General features: G+C 37.8%; 2 protein-coding genes across 5 annotated transcripts in view; one reads left to right on the plus strand and one right to left on the minus strand.

The window, feature by feature from the left end:
* FBXL5 (F-box and leucine rich repeat protein 5) overlaps positions 1 to 4475 on the plus strand; it is a 36522-nt gene extending 32047 nt beyond the window's left edge. The window contains exon 11 of one of the 2 annotated variants that reach the window (XM_059470577.1): positions 3978 to 4475. In XM_059470577.1, the coding sequence (XP_059326560.1) occupies positions 3978 to 4144 (167 nt within the window). In that variant the 3' untranslated portion in view covers positions 4145 to 4475. Of the gene's footprint in view, positions 1 to 1294; positions 1936 to 3977 lie in introns of those variants that run through there. The other variant, XM_059470578.1, reaches the window with a different exon arrangement.
* Positions 2812 to 26843, minus strand: part of LOC132072337 (complement C1q tumor necrosis factor-related protein 7) — a 114629-nt gene continuing 90597 nt past the window's right edge. For all 3 annotated transcript variants that reach the window (XM_059470576.1, XM_059470571.1, XM_059470570.1), the window contains 16 exons: positions 23942 to 24034; positions 22047 to 22138; positions 20110 to 20277; positions 18571 to 18676; positions 17086 to 17195; positions 16870 to 16966; positions 15529 to 15627; positions 12798 to 12974; positions 10663 to 10866; positions 10100 to 10189; positions 9205 to 9318; positions 7755 to 7889; positions 5901 to 6023; positions 5233 to 5291; positions 4608 to 4785; positions 2812 to 3575 (listed from right to left, as the gene is read on the minus strand). In XM_059470576.1, the coding sequence (XP_059326559.1) occupies positions 3387 to 3575; positions 4608 to 4785; positions 5233 to 5291; positions 5901 to 6023; positions 7755 to 7889; positions 9205 to 9318; positions 10100 to 10189; positions 10663 to 10866; positions 12798 to 12974; positions 15529 to 15627; positions 16870 to 16966; positions 17086 to 17195; positions 18571 to 18676; positions 20110 to 20277; positions 22047 to 22138; positions 23942 to 24034 (2034 nt within the window). In that variant the 3' untranslated portion in view covers positions 2812 to 3386. The remainder of the gene's footprint in view (positions 3576 to 4607; positions 4786 to 5232; positions 5292 to 5900; positions 6024 to 7754; positions 7890 to 9204; positions 9319 to 10099; positions 10190 to 10662; positions 10867 to 12797; positions 12975 to 15528; positions 15628 to 16869; positions 16967 to 17085; positions 17196 to 18570; positions 18677 to 20109; positions 20278 to 22046; positions 22139 to 23941; positions 24035 to 26843) is intronic.

Here is a 26843-nt window from a genome sequence, read left to right on the forward strand (position 1 = left end):
AGCACCGAGTCTTCTTTCTAAAGGACTTACGGAGAAGCTTTCAAACCCTAGCTCGGAAGTGACATGGAGGATCAACATTTAGTTCAGGTGAATAAAAGGATTTGAAAAGGAAAATGAGTTTATTGACCAGTGAAAAGTTCACTATACTGTAACTCTAGTCTATCATTACAGTTTCAGGTTTCATTCAGTCTTATGTATCTTAATTTATTTACAGTATAGAGTATTGCTTATTGGTCTGTGGCATAAAGTAGGAAGCTGTTTTCAAGACCCCAGACTCTTGGAAATTAATTGAATTATGGCTTTACTGTTGAAGGTGGTAAAAAGCCAAATATGGCATGGTGCCCTAGTTCATTAAAAGATTTTCTAAATACATTAAAAACAGCTGAAATCTTTGTTGATTTGTTTCTCATACAAGTGGAGAAAATTTCTGTTGTCCTGGTTAGGTCTTCACCAGCTTGTTTGAGTTGGCTCAGCAACCCACTTCCAGTGTTTGTTGGGTGCCAGAGTTGAGCCAGCCTGAGTGTAAATGGGTCTCAAGGCAGGCATATGGCTGCAGGAATTTAAACCCTGTTTGAATAAATGCAGTAATTTCTTATCTCGTGGTCACTTTAACATTTTGCATGAAAGGAGTAAGTGAAGGTAAGTGGAGGTGGGTAGTTACAGTGTTGGTTTGTGCTTTCAACTCATTCTTTTTTCTGAATGGCTCATCTTTAGCCTTTTGGCTTCTGATGACTACACTGATGTTAAGGTGATTCAATTTATAGTTTTTGAATTTCCAGTCAAGAGTATGTGAGAGTCTGGCCAACCATGAAGTGTTCATGGAGAAAAAGAAATACTTCCAGGCCAAAAAACCTGTTTCCATTATCACAGACATAGTTTCAGAGGTTATGGTTTCTTTGGTAATGATCATCTGAATTTGAAAAATGAGAATTAAAAATACACTGTCAAAACCACTCAGTTCTGAAGCTGTGGCAGCGTGCATAAAGTTGCTCATTTAGCGTTGCTTATGGTACTTCTGTGTAGCTTGGGATGTGTTATCTTCATGGGACTAAGCTGTGGAGCAAAAATCTCTTCAAAATACAGCTGTGGAGCAAAAATCTCTTCAAAATACCTGTTCCAAGTGAGGCTTTTACACCGTGATAGTACCGGCAGCATTTCGGACTTCATGGTACTGAGTGAAGTGTAGTGCATTGTGAAAAATGAGATGTTTTCTGAGTCACCACCAGTTCATGAGGATTATGAATCTAAATGAGTGGCCTTTCCTTCTTTTCACGTTTCTGTTGTTTTTGTGCAGGTCCTCATGCTGAAACCGCCAGTGGATGCCAGAATTTGCAGTGTGGTTTTCGGGCCTGCTGCCGCTCTGGCGAGTGACCGCTGACGTCTGATCCTCTACTCCATTTAGCTGAGCAGGCTTCCTCTCATGCACTTTACTTACAGCTCGCATCTTGTGTTAACAATCCTTGGAGTGAGACTTGGTATACTAGCCTGACCCTGCCCACAACTTCAGAATCTTAATTATGAGTGTACTGTACAGTGTTGTAACAATCTCACAACCTCATTTGGCTTGAAGGGTGTTGGGTTTTATTTTACATAATTTGGGGAAGATGGGAAAATCTTCAGTTTTTTTTTTAATGCCACTTTATTCCAATTTTGGCACTTAACTGTACTTTATTGAATTATTTTGTGTTAGGTGACTTTCTGTTTTTAATTTTGAATCCGTAAGTACAATATAAACCTCCGCAGAGAATTTGAATTTTACTGTTTGCATTTGGATAACAATTATACATCTTTAGCAGCCTGGTTTCTTCCCCTTTTCTCTCATCCTGAAGTTGTTCTTTTTATTGCAAAATTAGGGAAATTGCCACCTTCTTTTTGCATTTGGTTTTGTATTTGGGCTTGAAAGACATAAATAAAACATTCCCACCAATAAATAAATGTGTGCAGCAGTTGAATATCTGTGCTTTTAGAGTGCCATGCCAGAAGGCTGCAGAGGTTGGGCAGGTGAGTGGCTGTTGTCATGGTTGCAGAGCTGTCAATGGTATAGAATGTATGGGGGTTTTTCATTTGGTTTTATGGTTCCCATGACTCTGCTAAGTTGCATTTTTGAAGTAGCTTCCAAGGAAGTCAGTTTTCATTAATCTGAACTCTGTGAAAAGACAGCAATGCATTTTCCCCCTTGCTTTAATAGTTAGAAGGATTCCTCTCTGGGCAGTGGAGACTGGCAGGGAGCAGAAATTCTGTTGTGATGAGTGAAACATGTGCTAGGAAGAGATGAGTAATAGATGAGTGTGTGTGTGTGTGGTGGTGTGAGGGAGAGCCCAGTGGGTGAAGGATGAGTACTGGAGGCCTGCCACTGGTGGTGTCCCCCAAGGTTCAATACTGGGCTAACTTCTTCATCAGTGACTGGAATGAAGGTCCATTCACTGACAACACAAAGCTGGGAGGAGCTTTGGGCTGGTCCCCTGAGTGCTGTGCAGCCCTTCAGAAGGCCCTGGGCAGGGTGGAGAGATGGGCAGAAAGGAACCATCTGGAATTCAGCAGAGGCAAATTCAGGGTCCTGCTGAACCTTCTTCCTAAGCTCAGCCCACTGTCATTTTTACTTGAAGAGTTTGATTAGCAAGACAACAGCAGGAAAAGCATATGTATATCAGTATTAACAGCACAACTACTTACACACTAGTAAGTGAATTTGGTTTTTATTAATTAATCCTTTGATAATCTTCTACTTGCAAATTTGCTAACTTGCAGACAAGGATTTCATACTCCTAAGTAATTTAATCAAACTCTTGTATAAAAGGAATGAGCTTCTGCTTATGGTTTAATAAAAATATTTATTAAAGCCTTCATCTTTAACAACTTAAGAAAATGTCTTCCGCCTTTAAAAAAATTGGTGCTGGCATTATACAGATATAAAATAGAGCAGGATATGAAGCAGCCTCTTAAAAATTGAAGTATGGTCTCTTCACTGATGGCTCTTAGGTATATAAAATTTATTCATAGCTAAAAATTCAGGAACTGAGGTAGAGGAATTTTTTTAATTTACAAGTGTCTTTGAAGAGGAAGAAGAGCTGTAGATAAACTGACTAGCTACAGGGATACCAAGGAAACATTTTACTCTGCACTCTCACATATGTGGAGATGTGTAATGCTTAAAGTGTTAGGGTCCACAGGGAGCTATAAAAGCCTATATAAAAATCACCTATTAGTACTGGAAATTTATGCTGTCAGTCTCTTCCTTAGCAGTAATTAGTACTTTTAGGGCAAATAAAGCTACTAAAAATAATGTTATTTGATTTTTAAAATACTTGGAATAGTTCAGTAGTGAGAGAAATCATATATTTACACCTATATAAGCAAATTTCTTGCAGTATTCATACTGGTCTGTACTACCTATTTCGCACAAGTGAAGCAACATAAATCCATATAGAGAGAACATTTTGGGGATAAGCATGAATATACACAGCCAGAGCAAATTCAACATTGGAAACATCAATGGTGTGAACTCTTGTGCTGTGTACAGCTTCTATTAGAGGTCTCACTTCAGAATATGGCATATGAATAGGAAATCCAGAGACCTGGAACAAGAAAGAAAAGAAAACGTGACAAGAAAAGATGAAGGCACCTGAATAAATACATAGTTAAAAAAAATTACATGCTGAGTAAAACAAATTCTCTATTGCCAGCCTGAAGTGATGCAGGTGATGCATAGAAGAACCTAGAAGAACCTATGTTTGTATTTGATAACATCTCCCTTTTCCACATACTCCAGGGAAGCTTCTGCCATTTTTGCTCTCTAATTTGGTTTAAGTTGTAAGTGAAGTTCTTTAGAATCCACTAGAATGAAGTTATATTAATGAACATGGATAGTGGAGCTTCATTGTTTTTTAGCCTTGCAGCTTAAAAACACTCAGGGGCTGTTTTAAATCACTGTGTTCTCCTGGCTTGGGATTTCAGTGCAAATGTCTCCTGCTCAACAGGAACTGAAGCCTCAACTCATTTTGGAGCTGGCCAGAGCTGCCAACTGTCCCAGGTGTTCCATGTGGAAAGCAGAAGGCCCTTCCAACAGCCTGGAGGAATAATGCACAGGCACACCAGTGGCTGCAGTGAACACATCAGTCAATTTTCTTCTGTCTTTAGAGAGTGAAGCAAAGACTAGAAAGCTGAAGAAAAGCATGTTGTGTGGGCTCCTGCACCTGTGAGTAGACTGTGTGTGGCACTGCTCAGCACCAGCAGCAGGTTCCTACTGACCCTGAGAGCTGCTGCACCAGTCAGCCCCAGAGCAGCTGGTGCTGGGAGGCTGCACTGGTGTGGATGTACTGGCAGTAGTGGCTGTTGTGCAGCAACACGTTTCTGCTGAACATAAAAACATAAAATTAATTTGGTGCGTTGTTGTTTTATCTTCAACATTACAAATGAAATAAACCAGATCATCACTCCTTCACTCTATTAATATTATAATGGTTTCTCTTTGGTATAAAATCTCTTGTGAATTTTGGCAGTAGAAGAAATAACTAGCCTAGGACACTCTTCTATACCACAGAAGGCGATACTAAAACCTAGGGATTTAACTTGCTTCTATGCACAAGGCATTTATGTTCACAGTGTACCCTGTAATCTCCCAGCTGTTTTTGCAGCTCTGCCTGGTGGTCATCTTCTACATCTTTGCCTTGATTTTGTTCCAGCAGTGGCAGAAAGTTGCGCAGGGTGGAGGTGCAGTATCTGTTCCAGCGTGTTGGGCGCGTTGGTCTCCATTCCATAATCTTATCCTTTAATATTTTTTCAATCCTGCAGTAAGATAGACTGATTATTACAGTTCTAGTATTGGACATCTGAACTGATCTCCCCTGGCAGACAGCACAGATTCTGAGAACCACACATGACCTCAGTTAAACTACAAATGCAGAAAAGTCAACACAGCTGTGTAGTAATGAGTGCACTGTCAGTGTCTGCATGGAAAGCCATGGAATTACAACACCTTTTAGTTTACACCCTCTCCTCTCATCCCCCCACAGCATTTTGTTCTTTGTAAAATGGTGGAGCAATGACTGATTAGTTCTTTCTACCTGGCAATCTCTACTGAAGAAGAGAATTTTAAAAAGCCCTGAAACAATAGCTTCTGATTTTTTAGGCCATTCTCCTGGCACTGAAAGCAGGTTTTTAGGAGCTAGGCATGAATACCTAGGAATGCTCTGGTATTAGTACTGATGGCACTTGTTCTGGAGGTGGCATTACCTGCTCTGCAGTTCCAGTGCAGCAGCCTTATCTGAATGCTCATAAGTTAGTTCTTCAGGCTAGTGATAAAAAAATAAATATTAAAACGTGCAATCTCTTCTAAATATATAACAATGTAACTTCAGGAGTTTCTGCCTTGATAATGCTCAGAGAAGTTTACAATTATGCAAAAAGAATCTATTCTTTAACAGAGACATGATGAAAATTTAACTAGATATTTGTGTGTAATTCTGGGGTTTTTTTCCCCCCAGTAAATTTCAACTGCTTACACCTTTCATAACTGTACAGGAATTTCTGGCTTTTTACTAGTGATATTCATACAGCTTGAAAAAAATGCCTTCTTAGCCATGAGACAAAAGTTGACTTTTTCTTTATAATACTGAGCTAGTACTTTAGATATGTTTGTTTAGAGATTTTTTCCATTTACTTCACTGTTGCCCTGAGATCTCAGATAGAGGGCAAAAACATTAAATCTGTATGAAGTCAACTTTTTTCAGTATTCCTGCTTTAATTTTTTAAAGGATTAACTAGGAAATCTTTTTAAAAACCAATGCTATTACACAAATGTACTTAACCAAAGAAGTCCAAAGAACTTAGTATGTGCTTCTTTATACCAAGTCTGTGATGTCTCAACCCCTCTTTTGGAGCTGGCAATAATCCATCAATACCTGAATGCTGCGGAGACCAGGGAAAGGCAAACTTCTTGAAAAGAAAGGCTTCCAAAGTTTTGGTTTGCTGATATCGAAAGATATCCTTCCTGGGGAATCATATTCTTGCATATTAAACCAAATCTGCAGGAAAGCAAATCTGGTTTAGCTTTCAGCACATAATCAACACCTATGGAACACATTCCACTTACGAAGCAATAAAATCCTATATGATGTTAACCTCCTGTAGCTGCTTTTCTGCTGTTTCTCCCCCTCTGGACTGCTGCACAATTCCTTCTGAATTCTGATTAGATTCCTGCAAGAGCCCACCCAGTGCTGCTGTGGCTGTGATGCCTGGTAGCTGCTGCACCCTAGAGTACTGCTTTTTTAAATGTACCTTGCAGAATACAAGCAGAGACTGCTGACACACAAGTCACAGCTTCTGTGCACATTTTGTCAGAAGTGGAGCCCATGTCTTACACTCCCCTTCTTTACAGATATTCATTTTGGCCTCTGTGCCTGGTCTGGAGCATGCAGGCACTGTAGGATTCTTGTTCTAACAGCCTTTAAATAACTATTTCTAAGGCTGCAAAATGTACCACCACTTACTATGTAAATGTGTGTGACCCTTTGTAACTGAGGTTCTGTGCAGAGCCTTCTAGGACAGCTGGTTCTGCCCCAGTTGGGTGTGCGCTGGTGTGACTCTCCTGGCTGAGACTGCCCAGTCTCACTGAGAATGGAATTAGGTGCCTTGAAAGGTGGTGGTGTGTTCTGCAGCTCAAGTAAGTCCTTAGTTGCTTCTGCCAGCAATTAACAACTGAGTTACATTTTTCTTAACTGCAGGTTTAGCATTGCTTACAAAAACACCAAACCAAACAACTCTACCACTCCCCAAAATGCTTTCAGTGAAAGAAGTGACACTTTTAAAATAAATGTGCTTTAGAATATTAAATTTTCATCTAAAGTTAGGCTCTGTGTTTAGAATAGAACATAGAAGATTAAATAACAAAACTCATAATGCATGGCATTCCAAAAAACTGAGGAGCAAACTTTTAAACTCAACTTCCAGTTTCCATTCAAATAAACACTAGGGTTCTTTTTTTAAGTTTGCCTTCTATTTTCTCGTTTTCAGACTTTCACGCATCATTCTACCACGTTATCATGCCCCTGTTTGTGTCCCCAGAACGTGGGAGGTCTGGCTCCCAGCCAAGTCAGGGAATGCTGCTGCCAGGACACTTCCCAGGTTTCTGAGCTTCCCAGCCTGTGGCTCCTCCTTCCCCTGCCCAGAGCTGCACAGCTCTGCGATCTCTCCTCTCTCACCCCACTACCTCTGAGAGTTTACAGCCACACAATTAATCATACATTATGAACATGCACCAGTATTATTTGCCAGTTTTCAAATAAATGGGGGGACTTGATGCCAAGCTGAAAATCAGTGTTGTTTTTGTGCCCTGAGGTGCCAGCTCTGTGTTGTGCACGTTGAACCATTCAGACTGTGTCTAATGTCACATGGGCAACTCAAGTGACTCTTTATACTTTTTTCCTCATTTTCCAGTCACATTTCACCTGCAAACTATTATCTTTGAGGAATGACTACTCACCTAAGCAGCTGTAATCTTAGGCCACCCACTCTGGGAAACATGTAAGTAAAACTCAGTAATGAAAATTACATTAGCAGATCTCTTGATCTACCTAAATGCTGATTTAAAAAATCTTTCTTATTTAAAGTAGCTGAAAAACCTACTTAAGATTTAATAATATTTCTGATAAATGATAGCCTAAACATGTTTACAATGATGAACAAATGATGCCAAAAAATAATCAAGTTATTAACTCTTTTATGTATAGAACTGTGACAAGACTGGGCACACTTACATTATCACAGCTGATCAGACAGTACACATTTTGTAAGGGGCAGAAAGTATCATACTGCCCATAAAAACATCCAGTACTGGGGTTCCAAATTACATATTGACTTTGTTCCAAAGTTAATACATATGCAGTTGGGCCCTAGGAAGGGAAAAAAAAAAAAAAAGTATGAGAAAGATGTTTGAAAACTGGCTACAAGAACAGTATGCTTTGTTTACCTTGTAATACTAAATTTTTACTATTGAGTTTGATAGTGCTTTTTAGGGCAAACTGCTTGGAAGAACTGACAGGTTCATTACAGTTCAACACTTATATAATAATGTGGGAGAGAAATGTCAGACATGCAGAGCTCCAAGCCAATTTTTACATATAGAATCTGAAAGCTCTTGTCTCAGCAACAACCGGATGTGAAATTCCACATACAGGAATGTTTACTAGATGCACTTCAGTATCAACACATCCTGCTTGGCTACTGCCCCAGCCCTCATCCATGGGCAACCTCTGAGCTGAAGGATTTCCATCCAGGCAGCACACTCTGTGTCTCAGCCACCAGCCTCACTCTCAGGCATGTCAGGAATTTCCCAGCTCTCTTCATATGCTCTATCAGGAATCCCTAAACTGCTCTCCTGTGTTCTTGTCATCCCTTGTATTTTCCAGGTATCTTGAAATACCTGGAATAAATTTCCTCTTTATAAACTGCATTATTAGTGACTAGCATCTCCATCAGATCTTGAGGGGAAGGAATGTATCTGAGTACCTGCTCCTGTCACTGCAGTATCTCAAAATGTGCTTAAGAAAGGAGCTTAGAAATTTTTACCAAACAAACCTTTCATATGTATGTAGAAATTTGCATTATAAACAGTTAGCACCTTTTAAAAAAGAGCAGTAGGGTTAGTTGGAAATCTGAGTACTTCTCTGAGGTACTGAGGCATCTCCCAAGCAGTAAAACAAGCTCTGTTTCAGTTCTGGGCCAGTCTGAGCCCAGCTGCTGCCACAGTGGCTCCCAGCAGCCCAAGGCAGATGTGTGTGACCACTAAGGATCCCTGGCATGCCCCTAGGCCTCTCCTATCACCTCTGAACCTGTACCAAATCCCACACTAACTCAGACCCTGTGCATCCATGACTGAGATGCTGTCAAGGGACTGTCTCCATCAGATACACCATTTATACAAGCCAAAGTCAAATCAAGGGTTACAGATGCTTGCTACTGTATTGTGATGACAACTACTACCAGTTTAAGCACGGAAACTGAGGTCCAGGAAAAAAACCCCAGACATATACTAAGATAAACTTTCAATTTTTTATTTTCTTCTCTGAAAAGAATCAGTGCCCAGCACCAATCTTTAGATAATATCCTGGAAAAACATCCCAGCAAGAAACAACTGTCCATTGTTGGGGGCCAAAGACTTCACAAAAGAGAAGTTAATACTTAGGCCAAACGAAAGAATGCTCTTACCTCAGGAATGGCATTTCCAATGATGAGCCAAGCTTTTTTCCCCATTCCAAGGAAATAATTACACAAGAGCACGGCGTGTTCCTCCTCATCTCCCGCCAGAAGATAAAGAAATTGCTAATTGAGATATTAAAAAAAAAAAAAAAAAAGGTTTTTCTAGGCAGTTATCAACTTAGAATATTTGATAATGTTTCTTAACACATCTGAAGCAAGGAGTCCTCTCAGATCTTTGCAACTGATCTTTATTGTTTATTGGTCACTGCTTCAACACACAGGATGAAGAGTGAATGGTGTGAGAATACATGAGATCTGAGATCACAACAACCAGGGTCTTTGTCTTTTTTAGAAAGACCATTCTCCATAAAAGTTTTGAGATGATAAAAACTTCATCTATGATAAACAATGTCTGCTGTTATTCTCTAAATTACAGGATTTGTGTGACAGAATACTAAATATCTCATTATTGCTCACACTACATGCAATGTCTTTCCTGTAGTTCCTTGGAATGACAATGATCCATTTTAAGTCTAGTTGTAAAGTCTCCATCAGTCAGCATCCCTTCACTTGAGCATGTCTATGACATCATGGACTGGTTTGGAACTGAGAAAAAATGGGAGATGCTTTGAAGCCCTAACATATTCTTACTAATTGAAACCTATTAAAGATAAAACTTTTGGCTCACATCAGAATAAGCAACTTCTTTCAAGCTTTGGTCCTTATCCTTTAAAATAAATGGCTCAAATAAAAATATTCCTCACAATAACAGAATCACAGAATAATTTAGGTTTGGAGGGACCTCAAGAGCTAATCCAGTACAACCTCCCTCCAAAAACACAACCACTAGGATGTACTATCACATTCAAGAGGATAAAGAACTTCTTTTTAATACATTGCTTACATCTGATGTGCTCCATAAATCACAAATTCCAGCAAATGACACACTATCTGGCAAAAAAGGAATCAAAGCAACGTATCGAGCCACCAGTTCCTGCAAGAAAACAAAACAGAGCAGGTCACCCCTTTAATTCAAAATGCTCTAATGTTATACCAGATGTGAAGAATATTGCTGCTTCCACTTAGTGACAAAACACTGAGTAACCTCAGTACAGTAGCAGCTAGCTCATTGTAGAATTTGTATCAAAGACTGATACGATTTACTGCCATTGAGGTTTGACAATTCTTTGTCTTTTAAAGGACAATACTCATTAATACACTTATTTTTTCCCCAGAGAAAACAAATATTATTTTGCAGTATCATTATAGTTGGACTTACTGTGTATTACACATAGTAATCCACATCATTACTACTTTTATTTTGTATCTGTAGTTTTTCCTTTGCAAAAGGTGCAGCTCTACAGCAGAGACACAAAGCTGAGATTTGCTTATGTGCATGTGCACAGGCTAACAAACAAACATCTTGCAATCTGTATCCCAGAGACTTCATCTTTTCTAAGTACTTACTGCTGCTGTTTGAGATCTATTTGGGACAGCATCAAGAAGCTCCTGTGGTGGATTCAGAGGTTTGATATATCTGGTAATAAAAACTGTTTTTCCATCAAGGTCAATTACAGTTGTTAGGCACTGGCGGCTTGGAAACTTTGATGTACATTCAGCTTCATATTTTTCTGCTGCCTGGAGCAATTTCTCATCTTCTTGGGTATCAAACTTCAAAAGACAATAGAATTTATACAAAACCAGTTTTATTTATAGTTTGGACTTAAGTCTTTACTATATTTAGCCATATTTCACCATTTAGAGGACAATAAAAATATTGTTAAATTCTTTTCTAATAGCAGTTTGAACTTGCCTTGTAGTATAAAGTTTTGCTTACAGACATAAAAGGAAGGTCAAGGCAATGGAAAATCAGGTAATTTGCACTTACTTATGAATGCCCATAATGGTCTATACATATAAGCTGGCTTTATTAAAGCACTGAAGAATGTAGTTAAAGTTAAACTGTAGCCATCAGTTAAAGTTATGGCCAAGTAACATGGGGGCATGAGGATGTAACATCACATATTAAGTAAAAAATAAACAATTATAGTTAGGTACTAATCCTATGTGCTATTCCCACAGCACTCCATTGAAACCACAACTGACATTAAGCATAAAATCCCAATGATTTTTATATAAATAATACTGCAAACAACACTGCTCAATGCCAAAATATTTGCAGACAAGGTTCAAGTGATTTTTAGATGAATCCTTATAATTCAAAGGTGTCTAGAATTTCCACATTTTTAAATGGGGTTTTTCAGAAGCAAATGTAGGACTCAAAAGCACATATTCATTATATAACAATGACAATTATTTCATGATGTCATCTTTTAAGATGTCATCTTTTAAAGGTATTAAGATTGGTCAAAATGATCTATTTATAATTCCTTATATACTTCTAGTGGTGCTGAGAATGAAAGTTCATCCTTTGTAGTATTTTTGTTTAAAATAAGTCACTTTTGTCATTTGTTACTCTTCTTAAACTAACCTGAGGTGGAACAGCTGGGCATGCCCTGCAGCTAGAGCTCCAAGTTAGAAGAGAAGGCACACAGTGGTGATTCTTCTCAACCATAATTAAGAGCAGAAAGTAGAGCCTCTGGCATGTTGTAATGTAAATGTAGCAATTTACTGCAAATATTACTGGCAAATAAACAATTACTGTGTCACAGTCAAGTAACACAAACTGCAAAGAGGTTGCTGAATGGCACAAACCCGAGCTAAATCTTAAACTGGGAACAACAGGAGTATCTCAACTAATTTATTAATGTTGTACCTTCTTAAGCATTTCATTCATCTAATAGAGGTTCAGGAAGGACAGCAGGAAAGAGAGGAAAAATAAGTAAAGAAACAAAAAAGGTATCATAAAATTAAACTAAAATTAAGCTTAGCATCCTAAAGCACTACACGAGCATTTCAAATTAACTGCAGGTCAGGAAGAGGAAGAAAGTATGGCAAATTATTTAGGTTTTTTTTTTTCCATAATATGCCAAACTCTTTCTATAATAGGTGTATGTGTTGCAGCTGGAGAGTTGCAGCAAAGAATTGTAATGACTACTGCTGTTAGTCTAAGGCACTTCTGGTTTACTAATGAAACTGAAAAAAACAGCAGCTGTTGTTCAGGAATTATCTTCAAGATCTCGAGGCATGCATGAAGCCATAAATAATAAATGCTCATTTGAACAGTATAAACACAGAAGCAAGCAAATACTCTTTGCACCTGCCACCTCCTTTTTGTCCACTAAATCCTTTTGTTCACAAATACTCACACAAATGCTTTATTGTTTACACAGGAACATGGGAAAACTACAGGTTCACAGACAGGAATGCCAATTTGCTTTCTCTGAGGACTAAAATTAGATACCTGGGCAAAGTTACTTCTCATGCATTAAGTGCACACCTCACTTAATGGTGCATCTAATTAAACTGAACTGAGATCTTTATTTTAAAAAATTTGAAATAAACCACTCCAAATTTGTATGAGTGTCCTTTTGTACTTGTTCATGTCCTTTGGTACACTAAGGAGAGCTATTAATATGCATCTCAAGAACTGCAGCACTAGAAACAAAGAGCAAGAGAATGATGAATTAGTGATTAGTTACCTTCTCTCTGACAGACTCTCCAGGGATGAGCTGTGGTTCAATGGTAATGAACAGAGTTATATATGAGCCCTCACTCAGATTTCTCACAGAATCAAAACCTCTCTCCATGCCCAAGCTCTTTTCTTTGCTGTAGCCAAGGAGGACTGGAGGAATATTGACCTTAAATGTACCATCTATCTACAAGAGATACAGAGAAATACTTCTCATTAAAAGCAAAAAAGCAAAAGTTCCGTCTCACATAAATTTGCTACTTGTGTCTGCATATTTTCTTCTTTTGGTTATTAAAGTTACAAAATGATAAAATGAGAGAATATGACATTTATGCTGATTAACTGTGGGGAAAACACAAGGTGTCTCACTGTTAAATGTATTAACCACAACTTGATTTCAGCCTCTCTTGCATATTATGAACACTAATATTTAATGGAATGGAAATCATACACACTAGTTCACAGAGAAAGAAAGAGTGCTGGCCTTTCACTACTTTTATTTCAAACAGCAAACTCTAAATGGCTCTGTTTATCTGGAAAAATGAAAAAATGGCAAAATACAGGTTGGATGACTGACTATTCTTCTCAAGGCAGCAGCAGACCAACAGGACTTGGCCTATGAGTGCTGTGGGAAGGATGCTCCAGCTTCAGATGGACCCTCTTCCATGCACAACCTACTGATGCTTCTTGGGGGGAACTGGAACTGACCATTTATCATGCTTCTGTATGAAAGTGCTCTGCCAGCCCCACCAGCCCTTGCAGCTCCCCCTGCTAGCACAAACAGAGAATAAGGACTTTCTGAAGGGTTGTCTGAGACAAGAGATGGCAGGCCCACACTTGCTTGGGCAGGTTTCCATAGTGGAAGTAGCCAGCTTTAAAAGAAAAGCAAAATCAGTAAGCTCCTGATTTGGACACACTTGAGGTGACTGCCACCAGAAAGGGTATCTTCAGTGGATGAGGGAAATGAACAGATGACTCACTGGCATGGCTCATCAAAGACTTCAAAACAAAATTAAGTTCTGATGAGGAAAAAACTAAACATATCACTCAAAATTTCTGCTCCAGTGTATTAGAACAGGATGATGAAATGCTTCATTTGCTACTGAAATTTAGCTGCTAGATGCACCTTGATATAAGCACTGTGCTGATCAGGCTTTTTCAAATTCCACATGAAATCCTATTCAAATGCAAAGAATTTCTACTGCTGGGAAAATCTGTACAAGCACTCACACTCTGCTTAGGCAATCACAAACTCCAACACCTCCTCAAAGAGACTCAGAAGTGTATCTGACAGGAATTCTGGAGCTACTCTGGTTCTACAGCAGAAAGACCAAGAAGCTGAGGAACAGAGGTTGACATCAGTATGGGAAATCCTTAAAGATGGATTGTGGATGGTGGCTGCATTGGTAAGCAGTCTGTTAAAATGTCAAATCTGCCCATTAAGTCTCTCTGTGAGCAGACACACTTCTCAGGTGGATTTCATTCATTCAACATGGAACAATTCCCTAAAAATGAGCACTGAGTCATGTTGTTTCCTGTTTGCTGACCTACAGCAATGGTGATCACATTATGTGACATTTTCTGCACAGGATGGTCAAAGACTCATGAAAAGAAAGTCAGATCTTACTACTTATATCTTTTTTAAAATCAGTGAAAGCTTCATGGTACAGGGCACCACAGCTCTCAAAGAGAAAAATTAACTGATTAATCTCCCAAGCTGAAGAGCACATATTACTAATGATGTAGCAGAAACAAGTGGACTAAGCCTGGTTAGACACACACTGTCCAAGATTTCTCAGCAATGAAAAGTGCTTTTATGCTTTCCTAAATCCCATGACAATCACATTCTGTTATGCTCTGCAGACAGCCCAGTAAAACCACTTTGATCATCAAGCATTGCACTCAAATCAAATGAGACTCCTACAGACCTTCCCTCCACCCAAAGCATCTGGGAGGCTCAGAGTATGCCTTGAAGTCCTTAAGGTTCTGAAAAGTGCCCCTTAGGGCCACAGAATACAAATGAATGTGTCATTAGGAATGCAACTGATGTCTCAGTTTCTTACTTCATGAAGATTCTGACTTGTGTGATCAGATGACTTGATCTACACCATGCAGAAGCCCTACAGCTGTGTTACAATGTGATAGGACTATCAATGGAAAGAAGTAGCTTCCTTAAACTAAGTCCAGGATGAGTAGCTGGACAATAAAATATTTCCTCTGAAGAAGAGAGTGTTTTACTACTACTCCCATGACTAACTGTGGCTATTTCTTGGAGAAAGCTTCTCTTGAAAAGTTCTAGAAGTGGAAGAAAGAAGGGATTGGGAGAGGCAAAGATCAAAATCTTGTGATTCGTGGAAAGTGTGAAAAAAAGTTTAAATTTCCTCTCGTATCTGGGTGATTCTATTCCCAGTTCATCTATCCAGGCTGTGCAATACCACAGCCCTCAAAAGCCACTGAGAAAACCACCTAAAAAAATCGGTGCTTTTAATGTTGCTACTGAAGGAAGTCAGGCTGCATTGTCACTGTTGAGTATATTTTATCTCTTCTCCCTTTCAAAATCTTGAACTTACTGGGAAACACTCAGCAAATATGTCAAAAAATCCCAGTGGTTTCAAAGACATCTTCAAACAATTCCATAAAAATAAACTAACAATTACAAAGAATATAATTAAATCTGACATTCCATTGCCAGCCCTTTTCCATTCTCAGTTCTGTACTTTACTTCAAATAAAATCACTTACCCTTGCTTGAAAATATATGGTAGTAAATGGAATCTTAACACATCCCAGCCAGTGTCTCTCAATACGAGTGTGGATTCCACTTCCTCTCTCATGATCATCCTATTAAAAAGTTGCCCAACATAATGCTTTGTAAAACATCTTCATTTCCTTAAATTCAATCACCAACTGAATCCAGGCATTAATAAAAATTCTGTATTAATTTCCTGTTAAGTATCAGCTCCATTACTTGGGCAGCAGTCATTATTCTGCACAATTTCAAGCACACCAGATGCTGAAAACATATAACAACATCACAGTCCATGACAAAACATGCTTGCACTTTAGGGTTTAAGTCCTGTATAACCAGTGATGGAGAACTTAAAGCTCTGACAAGGAGTCCACAACACTCTTCTCAGACAAAGTAAATGAAGCTCTGGTCTTCTAACAAAATATTTCATTAATATTTAGAAAACCTTTTTGAAGTTAAAATTATAGGAAAATCTAAGTAAACGCTGTGAAATGGAAAAACTGTTTTCATGTGTACTGCCTATCAGATTTCCAAATCTTTCATGATCAGCCTAGAATTATTTTTAAAAAACCTCTGGCATGACATCCAAGTTTCAAGTGTGTAGCTTTCTTCCTTCAGCTTCATGAAGTATCATTTCAGTTTTGAGGACAGAATTCTGTTCCCAGTGAAGTGTGTGCATTATTTATTTCTGGGCTATGTTTTCAAGAATGTTGAGTGCTGCTATTTTTGTGTCTGCTGAATTGACTAGGAAAGCTTTCACTGGATTCAACAGGGGAAGGAGTTATGCCATCACTGAGAGCTTACAAAAATTTCTTGTTACTAGTACTTGCAATTCTTGTCTCATTCAAAAAAATTAATGCAAACAACCAGTAGATGGTTTGGCCTTTTTTTTATAATTTCACCAAAGAGCTTGTAAAACAAGATGAGACAAAGCACAACAAGATAGTTAGCAAAAAATACAAGAACTGAGATCACTCATCTGGAATGAAGTAAAAAGCTCTGATTAAGGTTAAGAACAGAAGTCAGATTCTGTTGTTGATGTCTCTCAATTTTAGGATCTTCATTAAGGATCAGTAAAACATATTACACACTTGTGATGTGCTCAACTCTAGCAGCATTTTATGTGGTACAAGCTGAATTTGTACAAAGGTTAACACTGTAAAGATTGCTCCCTCTGATAACCTTGCAGTATTGACTAGATATAAAATCATAAGGAATGACAAAATAGAGAGGCACAGGATGGGGAAATTATTATATGGAAAAGTCTTGTTCTGACAACTTCAAAAAGCTCACTATGTTCTCTAGTGTACAATGTCCTTCAATTATGAACTCACCTCTACAGCATCATGAAGTACTTCATCAAAAACATTAATGAAGACTTCATCTTTAACTGACTGCAAACTGTGGGTGCTGTAGTCACCATTAGGAGCTCTGAAGAGGTAAAATAAATCAAAAAAGTGATTTGAACAATACAGGAAAAAGAGGATAAATTTGCATGCTCAAATTAAACTATTATTGTGCAGAAACAATTTGGTTTCATTTTGCCATACCTGAATGGAAGCTCAAGTTCCTCATTCCAGCAAGGGCTTGGACCTTCTGCTGTTGTTGTCCTGCAGACTGTTCGCTGAAAAGAAACTTCTACAAAAGGACGGACCAAAACCTATAAATAGATATCGAAACAAAGGAAACAGACCTCTGGAAATTCATCAGGGCACATTAAATTACACATTTCAAGCATTTAGAAAAACATATGTTGTGGCAATCAGGCTGGTTCTGCCCAGATATAAATTTAATACACCTTAAATATTGTACTTAATGGGTTTCTAAGCATTTATGAAGAATTCATAAATTCAAGAATTCATATTCTTTTAAGAATATTTTATACACTAGCATTTCCAAAAATTTATGTGTATTCTAAATACTTGATGTATTTATATACAATTGTCAAAACCACATTTTCTCCTGAGAGTGGAAAAGGTACAGGCTATCTAATCAAGGAAAGCAACTGAATCAGAACATGTGATCCAGACAACAGTGGAAAAAAGTGCAGTTGTATCCTCTTATCTGTAATCCAAGAAGCCTACAGCTACAATCCCAGCTGTCCCTGAAACTGGCTCCTATGACAGATAAGCAACCTCATCTAGACAAAACAAACCCCTAATGTGATTAAAAATGCCTTATTTAACATTCAAATGCATATGGCAGAAGCTTTTCTACATTTCAAAAAGCTGTAATTTTGAAGGAAAATCACAAGGAAAACAGTAAAAACCCTGAAGGTCTTTCATCTTCATTCAGAAGGATGCTTAATTTAGTTTTAAATAGCAAGAAATTGAAATTTCAGTGTCAGCCCTAAGAATGGCTGTGCTGGTTTACACTAGGGGTGTACTGGACCCAAAGTGCAGCCTGTGAAATCAGCCAGCAGCCAACACACACAGGAAAGTAAGAACTGAGCAGGCATAGATGGTATTTTCTCCTATTACTCTTCCAGACTTCAAACATTTTCAGATTAAAGACTTTCCTAAGTCTGTAATGATTTTTCTATTAAGTAACTCCCAATGGATCACTCTTCACATACTTGTCCAATACCCACTTCAGCACAAAGCAACCTCTTTCATCCACAATACATGCCAGCAACTTCTCTGGGCACAGGCCAACTGCTGAATGCAGAATCACAACTTCCTTTTGAACCTAACTCCTACCAGCTTCATTTGCCCATCACTCACATTTGTGCTTACAGTGCCAGGAAATAGTCAATCCTTATCCAGTGTCTATGATTCAGGATTTTGTGACTTTCTACCATATTTCTCCTCCTCAACTTGCAGTTATGGGTGCTCTGGCTCAAAGTCCCACCATTTTTCACTGGGCAGGAGCCATTCTGTATATTCTTCTCTGAACCTTTTGCAGCTTTACTCTCCTTTTGGAGATAAAGGAGTGGGCAAGGAAACCTTGCCAATAAAGTATCTTTCTGAGGGTGAATGCTAGTGTCTGTGGAAAATGCTCACAGCTTCCCAGAAGATGTCAGTTTTGTACCATACCTGGTTGAATGCCCAGTCTGGGCTGTTGGGTGGGCTCTGAGCTGATGGAGAGGCTGCAAACATCTCGTTAAAGGACCTTGAAGATTTTGATGGCTGTTGAAGTTTGCTACAAGAGGAAACAGGCAACAACAACCAGGAAAACAGAGAATTCATTACGAAATGTGAATCCCTCACATTGTCTATTAGCCATACAGAATTCTGGAAATACTGATGGTTTTGGTTACAATTTTAACCTTGGGAAGATATTTATTAGATCAAATAACACAAATAAAATGCCAGAAAGGGGTATTGAATGTACACTTCTTACAAGCCTCAGTGCAAGAGTACTTTGTGCCTGGAGGCTCTCTTTTCTGAAGGGTTTATTAACTGCAGACTTTTTTGTTGCCTACCCCACACAATCTCTTTGAGCTACAACCTTTTAAGTTCAAGCACTTGAATCCCTGCAGAATTCACGAGCAGTGTAGATCTCATGGTTTTCATGCAAGGCCTCTATGGCAAAAAATAATTCATATGAATATTACAGATTTGTGTGTGAAGTGAAAGACAATATATGTTATATATGTTAAACATTTATTTTTACAGCACTTCCACATAACTTTTTTTTTTTTGTGGTAAGACCACATTATAGACCATAAAAGAGTAACTATTCACATAGAAACAGCTCAAAATAAGATGTCATATAATGCAAAAGACTGGATGGGGTTTTAATTATTTTTGTAATTCTGGTAAAGAATTGAATTTTCCATCTTCTTTTTCCTGTCAATGAATTGCTTTTCTCAGTATCAACTTATTTACAGAGTGCAGCAGAACCTCTAATACAGTAAGAGAAAGAACAGCTGACAATGTTGAATTCTGTAACTGGCCAGCTTGGAAATACCTCTGAGTTAAATGCAAGGTGTATTAATTTTGGGGGGGAGAGAGTGAACACTACATTAATACACTGCTTCTGGAGCTGAAGCAGACTGTTCAGGGTCTCTACATGACACACAACCATGCAGTGCAGGCATTGTCCTAATGTGCCTGAGTGTAAAGGTCACCTTTAGAATTAGAGCCACATTAGGCTCAGTCTATTAACTTAAATGGTTCATCAAGGAGAAGATCAACATGCTGCATTCAGGAGACAAATATAGTACCTCACAGTGAAGAACTGAGTTTTTTAATATTTGGTTTTGGTATTTAATTAAGATATTATGAATTAAAATTTCCCTGAGTATCATCAAGAAGCTTCCTTAAGGGATAATTCATCTGGCATTACCACAGGTATAATGCTGTCAAAGCTGTAACTGATCTTTCTGACAGTTTCTGGTAAAACATGTCTTGAATTTCACAGCTACTAAAAAATTATTGTATTAATCTACAAACTTACAAAGTATCAGTCCTTTATCATCATTTGTAAAAAGAGAAATGTATATATGCATGTTTTTATCATGAGAATCAAACAAACACATGGCTGAATTGTAACATCTGTTGCTTCATCTGTCTTCAAAACAGTAGAAGCCAGAAAATGAATCTGTACTGGAAAGAAGCTTTTAAACATACCTCATCACTGGTTTTCTCACTGGAATATCATAGGCTCTGATGATGTTCACTAACAGTTTTATGTCTCCATCTGATAAATTCTGTGCTGTGACCTTCTTCCTCTCTTTTCTTCTTGGCCTTAATGGTCGTTTTGGCTCTGCCAGTTTAAAGAGGCCGAGTCCCAAAAGGCTAATAATCATAAACCAGGTATTAGTCAGTTTTGCATAGAATCCAGCGTTCCAGTGTTACCATGACACACATGAAAATTATGCACTAACATGAAAAGGAAGTATTTGCTCCTGCTAGTGCCAAACAAAACACTCTGAACTGTCAAAATGTTGCAATTGTTAGTACTGCACTAATCCAGTTCTGTCTTATATTTCAGGAATTATAACATCAATGTGCAAAAAAGATTGGTTGTTTGGTTTTTTCCCCCCAAAACTATGCTAGGTGCAAAAAAGACAATTACACAGCTTCAAGACAGATGTAAACTACAGTGCTATAAACAAGGGATCTAGCAGATGAGGATAAGCACTGTACAGAAGAGGCAAAGCATCTCTCTACACAGCTATGTACACTGAATAACAGGCTACAGGGAGGAAGCAGAATCAATACACCACAACATACCCTGGACCCTCAGAACTTATAACCCAAGGCAAAGCAGAACCAAAGGAAAAAAGAAAAACAGAAAAAAAAATAAAATGAAGATGTGTGCTTCATGTATGCAGATGTATGTAATGTTTACATCATTGCTATCAACTGCAGACATTCAAAAGACACATTTAAAAACTGATAGCTAATGGTATTTCTTCCTTAAATAAAGACCCCACAGTAATTACTGTTAAAATAACACAAAATCATGAGTTACTGAAATATCCCAGTAAGTGAATATTAAACAAGCCACGGTGTATTTTAAATTCAGTAACCATAAATCTTCACAAATAGAATACAATATGAATTAGGATTCATTATGAGAGAAAATAGAAATGAAGCATTTGATTCTAAACAAAAAGCGAATTGTAGTTTTGTTCAGATGTTTCTCTACTGTGGTGTGAAAACATCAACTAAAACCAAGCATGAAGCCTCTTGCAAGAGAGCAAGTCTCTGTGTCTCCAGCAGATGGGACTGTTTAGATTTATACAGCTGGTTGGAAAACACTTTGACTGTATAAGGGTGCTGTGTTTAGAGTGAACAGAAGCAACTTCTACATGAAAGAAAAAAAATAAGATTCACAACTTGTTTACTTACACAGATTTTAAGTGAACAACACTAAGAACCATCGATGCTGGGATGACTGATATATGTTAAAATTGATAGGTATGTGATTTGAAACAAAAATCTAAAGAAAGTGCTCATGTAATAAAAGAAACAATTATCTTAGAAGAGAAAAGCAGTAATTTCCAAACTCATATTTTTTGAACATAAACAGCATATGACAACATTCAGCATCAGAAGTATATGGGAAGTAAAACAAAGAAAATTACAGTTAAAATCTATTGCACATTATTTATAGGTTATAGGCACTGACTGTAAGGAGGCATCACCTACAGAACCAGTCAGTAATAGTGTTACTAACTGTGATACTTGCCTGAAAATTGGAAATATTCAATCTGGCACCAGCTGGACTATGCTCAGCTCATCAGAAATGCATCATATCCTGTTATATCTTATTTACATGCTGCCACTCTTTATTTCTGTCAAAACCAAGCTTTTTCTTAAAGAAGGTTTTACTACACTTTGTTTATCAATGCATTGTACTAGCAGAGGTGTACACAGAGGTGTTTATCAATAAACTGTATTGGCAGAGGTGTACACAGTGATTGCAAGTTTATCTATTATACTAAACACAGAGTCACACCAGTTAGTCACATCAACACACTTTGTAAAACAGAAATTTAAAAAGCAGGTGGTTTTACATTAATTTCTTTTATTTGGAACAAATAAAGATAGGTCCTTACCCCAGGCCTGGAATCTCCTCTTCATTGACAAGGTCAGAGAGAATGAAATGGTGCTTTGCTACGAGGAAACGCTTGATTACTGATTCTCGAACCTGTGAACGGGGAGGGAGAAGGGACAGAAGTGCATTTCTAACCCAGACCCACTGCCAATATTTGCATTCTGATTGTTAAACACAAACAAAACATCCACATACATATTCTTCATTTTTTCTGAATTTTATGAGGGTCAGAGTTGAAAGAAAAATTTCTTTCCTCCAGCTATTTCGTTAGAATGTAAGAGCAGCTCATTTTACCAATACAATGCTTCTCTAGAAACAGACTGGCTAGATTGACAGAAGAATATATGAAAACATACAATCAAAAATTATGCCTTTATCTGCTTACAGCTCACCATCAGAAACAATTACAGAAACAAATGACATGAACAGACATCTATTTTCCACATCTAAATGAAGTTGCAAAAAAGCCTGTAGAGAAATCTTTATGGCACCAGTTATGTGGATCAAAAGAAATACTTTGGGCTACTGAACTGGTGAAGCCTGCATTAATATCCTGTGATTTCAAATAAATGTTTAAAATTCTTAGTTCCTTACATATCTTTGTTGAGGTCATAGAGTGAAGCACAGAGATAAAAGTCTTCCCTCATCTCCTAACGAGTATGTGGAAGCAGACTGAAAGAATATTGCCTTTATCCTTTTTTCTTAGCACTAATGCTAGTAGTGGCTTTATACTCTGTGCTAGTACATCATCAGAAGTGATACACATATAAAGATCACATTTTGGAGTGAATTGAATTTCAGTTCTGATACAAGAAATCTAATTTTCTAGCCCATCTGACAATTTACAGAAATGTAAAGTATCCAAGTACTGTTTTAAAAAAGGCTACTTGTATTTAATCTAAGAAAGAGGCAAACAAAGGTATTATAATGTATGCTATTCTGTACTACTCCATTACTATTCAGTGTGCTGCAAAACCCTTATGTTCAGTGCCATGCAAAACATATGGGGCTGACACAGACATGACAGCTTTGTCAAAAATCATTTTTATACTCATATTGAATCTGGACTTTGGCAGTTGCCTGCAAGATTTAAACACTTTTTTCCCTACTCTTCTTTCATGAAGCATTCTAACCAATAATTTGTTTTGTCCTACTTTAATTCAACCTTATCATCATACTTCATGTTTTGCTGGCAGGCTAGGATTTGATACACTTTTTGATATTTACACAACTGGTAAGAAACTGGTAGCCATGTTTCACACTTGCTTTTTTGTCAGTCTGAAATTGTAAACTTTTCTTGGTTAGATGATGAATATTTTCCTTCTTTTTCCCTAAGGATTAAAGAGAATGTCATCTTAATATAATGAAAACTAGAAAAATTAATTTAATCAATATAAGGGAAGATGTTACTGTAATACCACAATGAAGGTAAATGTGACAGATGATATGCCCTCTGCCTTAGGCTGCAGAACAGCACTCTGTGTATTACATTAAATGATTTTTAGAAGTGATTAGGGCCACTTTCGTGGAGCTAATTAAGTTCTTAGCATCACAGCCTACAACAAAGAAAATGGTGAGGAGGGAAATCACTGAATTCCTGGGACTCAACAGTATAAAACTCTGGGGCATGGAGCAAAGAAGAATTTACAGAACTGACAGAAATACACAGAATGGCTTGTCATTTTGTATATTGCATCATTCTCAATAGCATTAAATAACGCAGACCTCCAGTTGTTCAATTACTCCAGTTTCAGGCCTAACTTGGAATTTTAAAGATGTCTGTAGGTCACATTTAGAGATGAATCAGGTTTTAATATTCAAGGAAACAAAGTATCCAAGTACAAAAGCAACATACAGCCGACAGGAATATGGTGAAGCACATATTTAGCATCTTACCTTCTGCAGATAGTTGGCAACAACTGCTCTGTGTGAATCTAGGTAGTTTTTGCTGTCAATCACATCCCTCTCCTGCACTCTCTTCTCATAGTCCTAAAGATATTTATTACAGTTTGTGCTTCAATATATATTCAATGCTTTATCACATATAAGAAAAAATGCTAAGTATTTTCTTAATAATAATGTATGGACCACAGAAAACCACAGCAGAGTGAAGTTTGAGTAGTTTGTGAATTATTTCTCGTTCATGTAAAGCTATTTTTAATGCTAGTGTATACAACATATGCTAAATTTTCATTAATAGAGACAAGAATACCATTCAGTTACAAGATTCATGTGGTTTAAATTACAATGAATAACTTGACAATTTCCCTCTCTTCTTTGAAAGCTGAACTTTGACCTGCTGTTATAAACTGAAATTCCATTTGAACTGGAAGTGGCTTCACTTATTGCTGCTTTAACAGGAAGAGTTCTTTACAAACAGAAATGATGCAGTCTTCTTGGAAGATGGTCAGAAATCTGAACTGTGTTTTAATACTATTAAGTACTTTTCCAAATAATTAGTAATTATTAATTATTTTCATAGGGTGTAAAACTCACTTGGTGAGTAGAACTGCACTTGGTTCTTAGGGAGAAGTATGTTGGTGGGATATCTCTCAGGGCTGTGAGAGATAGATGGACCACAGTGAAAGCTCTACTGAGAGATGCAACTTCTATTCACAAGTTTAGGAAAGTGTCTCATAAAATAAGAAAAGGCTGGAGGTAACACTCAGCTTTCAAGCAAAAACCAGAGCTTACAAGAGGCTCTCCCAGGATCTGAGAATCACACTGGCTTCAGAACCACAGCTAGTTATGTAAAAGTACTCAGTAAAATTAATCTTCAGGTCTGAGCTCTAACAGTAAGAACAAACAGCTCAATGTCTAATTAGTGTCCTCTAAAAAGCAAAGGGCCCCTGGGATTGATAATATTCTATTTCTTCACAAGTGACCTGGATGAGGAAACTCAGTGTACTGACAGCAATTTAGCCAAGGATACTTGATTAGGAAGAGTGGTTAATGTGAGTGACTGAACCATAGTTCAGAGGGCTCTTTATGACTTAAAACTATGACAACTGAAGCCTCAATTATAAAAAGGGAAAATTCTGCATTGAGGGCCAAAAAATTTCATGCACTGGCACAGTCTGGAAATCAATCAGAAGAATAACAGCCATATTAAAATAAGTGTGGGTTTAATGGCAACCAGTGACATGTTCTTTTGGCAAAAGGCAAACCACAGGATAGATAAGGATCAGCATGTCCTACAGACAAAGGGAAACTACCATCCTCTCCAGCCTGACACCGCAGAGGGCATGCCTGAAATACTGCAGGCAGTCTGCAGCTGCCAATTCAAGAGGCATTTGGAGACAATGGATGGGATCCACTGAAGGGCTACTAACACAGCAAGAGGCCTAGAGGACATGACCTACAAGAAGAAGTCAGAATCTTAGATTAATGTAGGTTTGAAGAGACTTCTGGTGGCCATCTGATCCAAACTCAGAATCAGAACAACTCCAATTAGAATGCTCAGGGCCTTGGATTTTCAGTATCTCTGGAGATGGCAATTTTACAAACTTGATGGACAATGAGCTCAAGAACTTGAACACGTCCTTTGTGAAAAATGTTTTCATTATGTTTAACTGCAATGTCTTTGGGAGTAACTTGTGTCTATCATCATCTCACCTCTAGGATGAGTCCCTCTCTGTTTTCCCTGCACCACTGGGTACCTGAAGGGTGCAGTAAGAAAGTCCCACAAGCCTTGCCTGCTTAGGCAAAAACAACCTCAGTCCTTCGTGCCTCTCCCTGTAGGTCATGGCTTCAGCAGCGCACATATTCTGATAGCTCTGTACTGGACTTGCTCCAGTGTTTCAGAGTCTTTCTTGCACTGGGCAAGGTGATCAAATTCATCAGGCTGGTGAGGAAGAGATTAATGAGCAATGCAGGATCTGCTCACAACTCTTTGAGGGGCAAAAGGACAGGGTGTCAAAATCATCTCTCTAGTTCCAGACAGTACAACAAGGGAAAGCAGCCATTAAACACAACCTGGAAGGCTCAGGTTGGATGTGACTTTTTTCTTTCTTTTTTTTGAACAATCTCTGGAAGGATAACGAAGCACTGGAACAGGTTATCCAAAGGGGCAGTAGAGTCTCCCATTTAGAGGTTTTCAAGACTTGGCTAGACAAATAAACAGCTGACCTCATCTAGTGCTGGCAACAGTACCACCACTTCAGTGGAAAGCAGGACCAGATGATCTCCAGAGAATATTTTACAAATAGTATTTCCATGATTCTGCAAACTTCCAGACCTTTTTGCCAAACAGCTAGTAAATCAACTGGGAACAAATCACTTGAAACTTAATTTTGAAGATCACAGCACATAAAATAAACTTGGAATGGCAATCATGGGTTTATCCAATTTATCTTAATGGAAAAAACCAACAAACCTCCATCAAAATAATTCTTTAACTATGGTTTTCAAATTTTGAATGGTTACATAAAATGAATGAAAATAGCCCATAAAATGAACTGGATCAGAAAGGTGCAGCAAACATGTGGTGCATCTTTAAATAAAAGATACAGAACTAATCTAAACTTACAAAAATAATAATATTTATTGCAAAGAGATATGTCTGAATTAATAAATATCTTTTAAAAATATTATCATACAATAGAAAGGAAAAAAAGAATTTTTCAAGTAAATCTATGTCAGAAGAAGTAGGGATGAAACAGTGTTTGCCAGAATCTGAGATGACTCTGACCCTCCTAAGCCAATGAACATACTAAAATGTTCCTTAGCTACATGAATTGCTAAGAACAAAAAAAATATGCATGACTTAACAGTAATAACAGAGTTGAGATAAAAATAA

This window comes from Ammospiza nelsoni, chromosome 4, assembly GCF_027579445.1.
Source record: "Ammospiza nelsoni isolate bAmmNel1 chromosome 4, bAmmNel1.pri, whole genome shotgun sequence".
Taxonomy (NCBI): Eukaryota; Metazoa; Chordata; class Aves; order Passeriformes; family Passerellidae; genus Ammospiza; species Ammospiza nelsoni.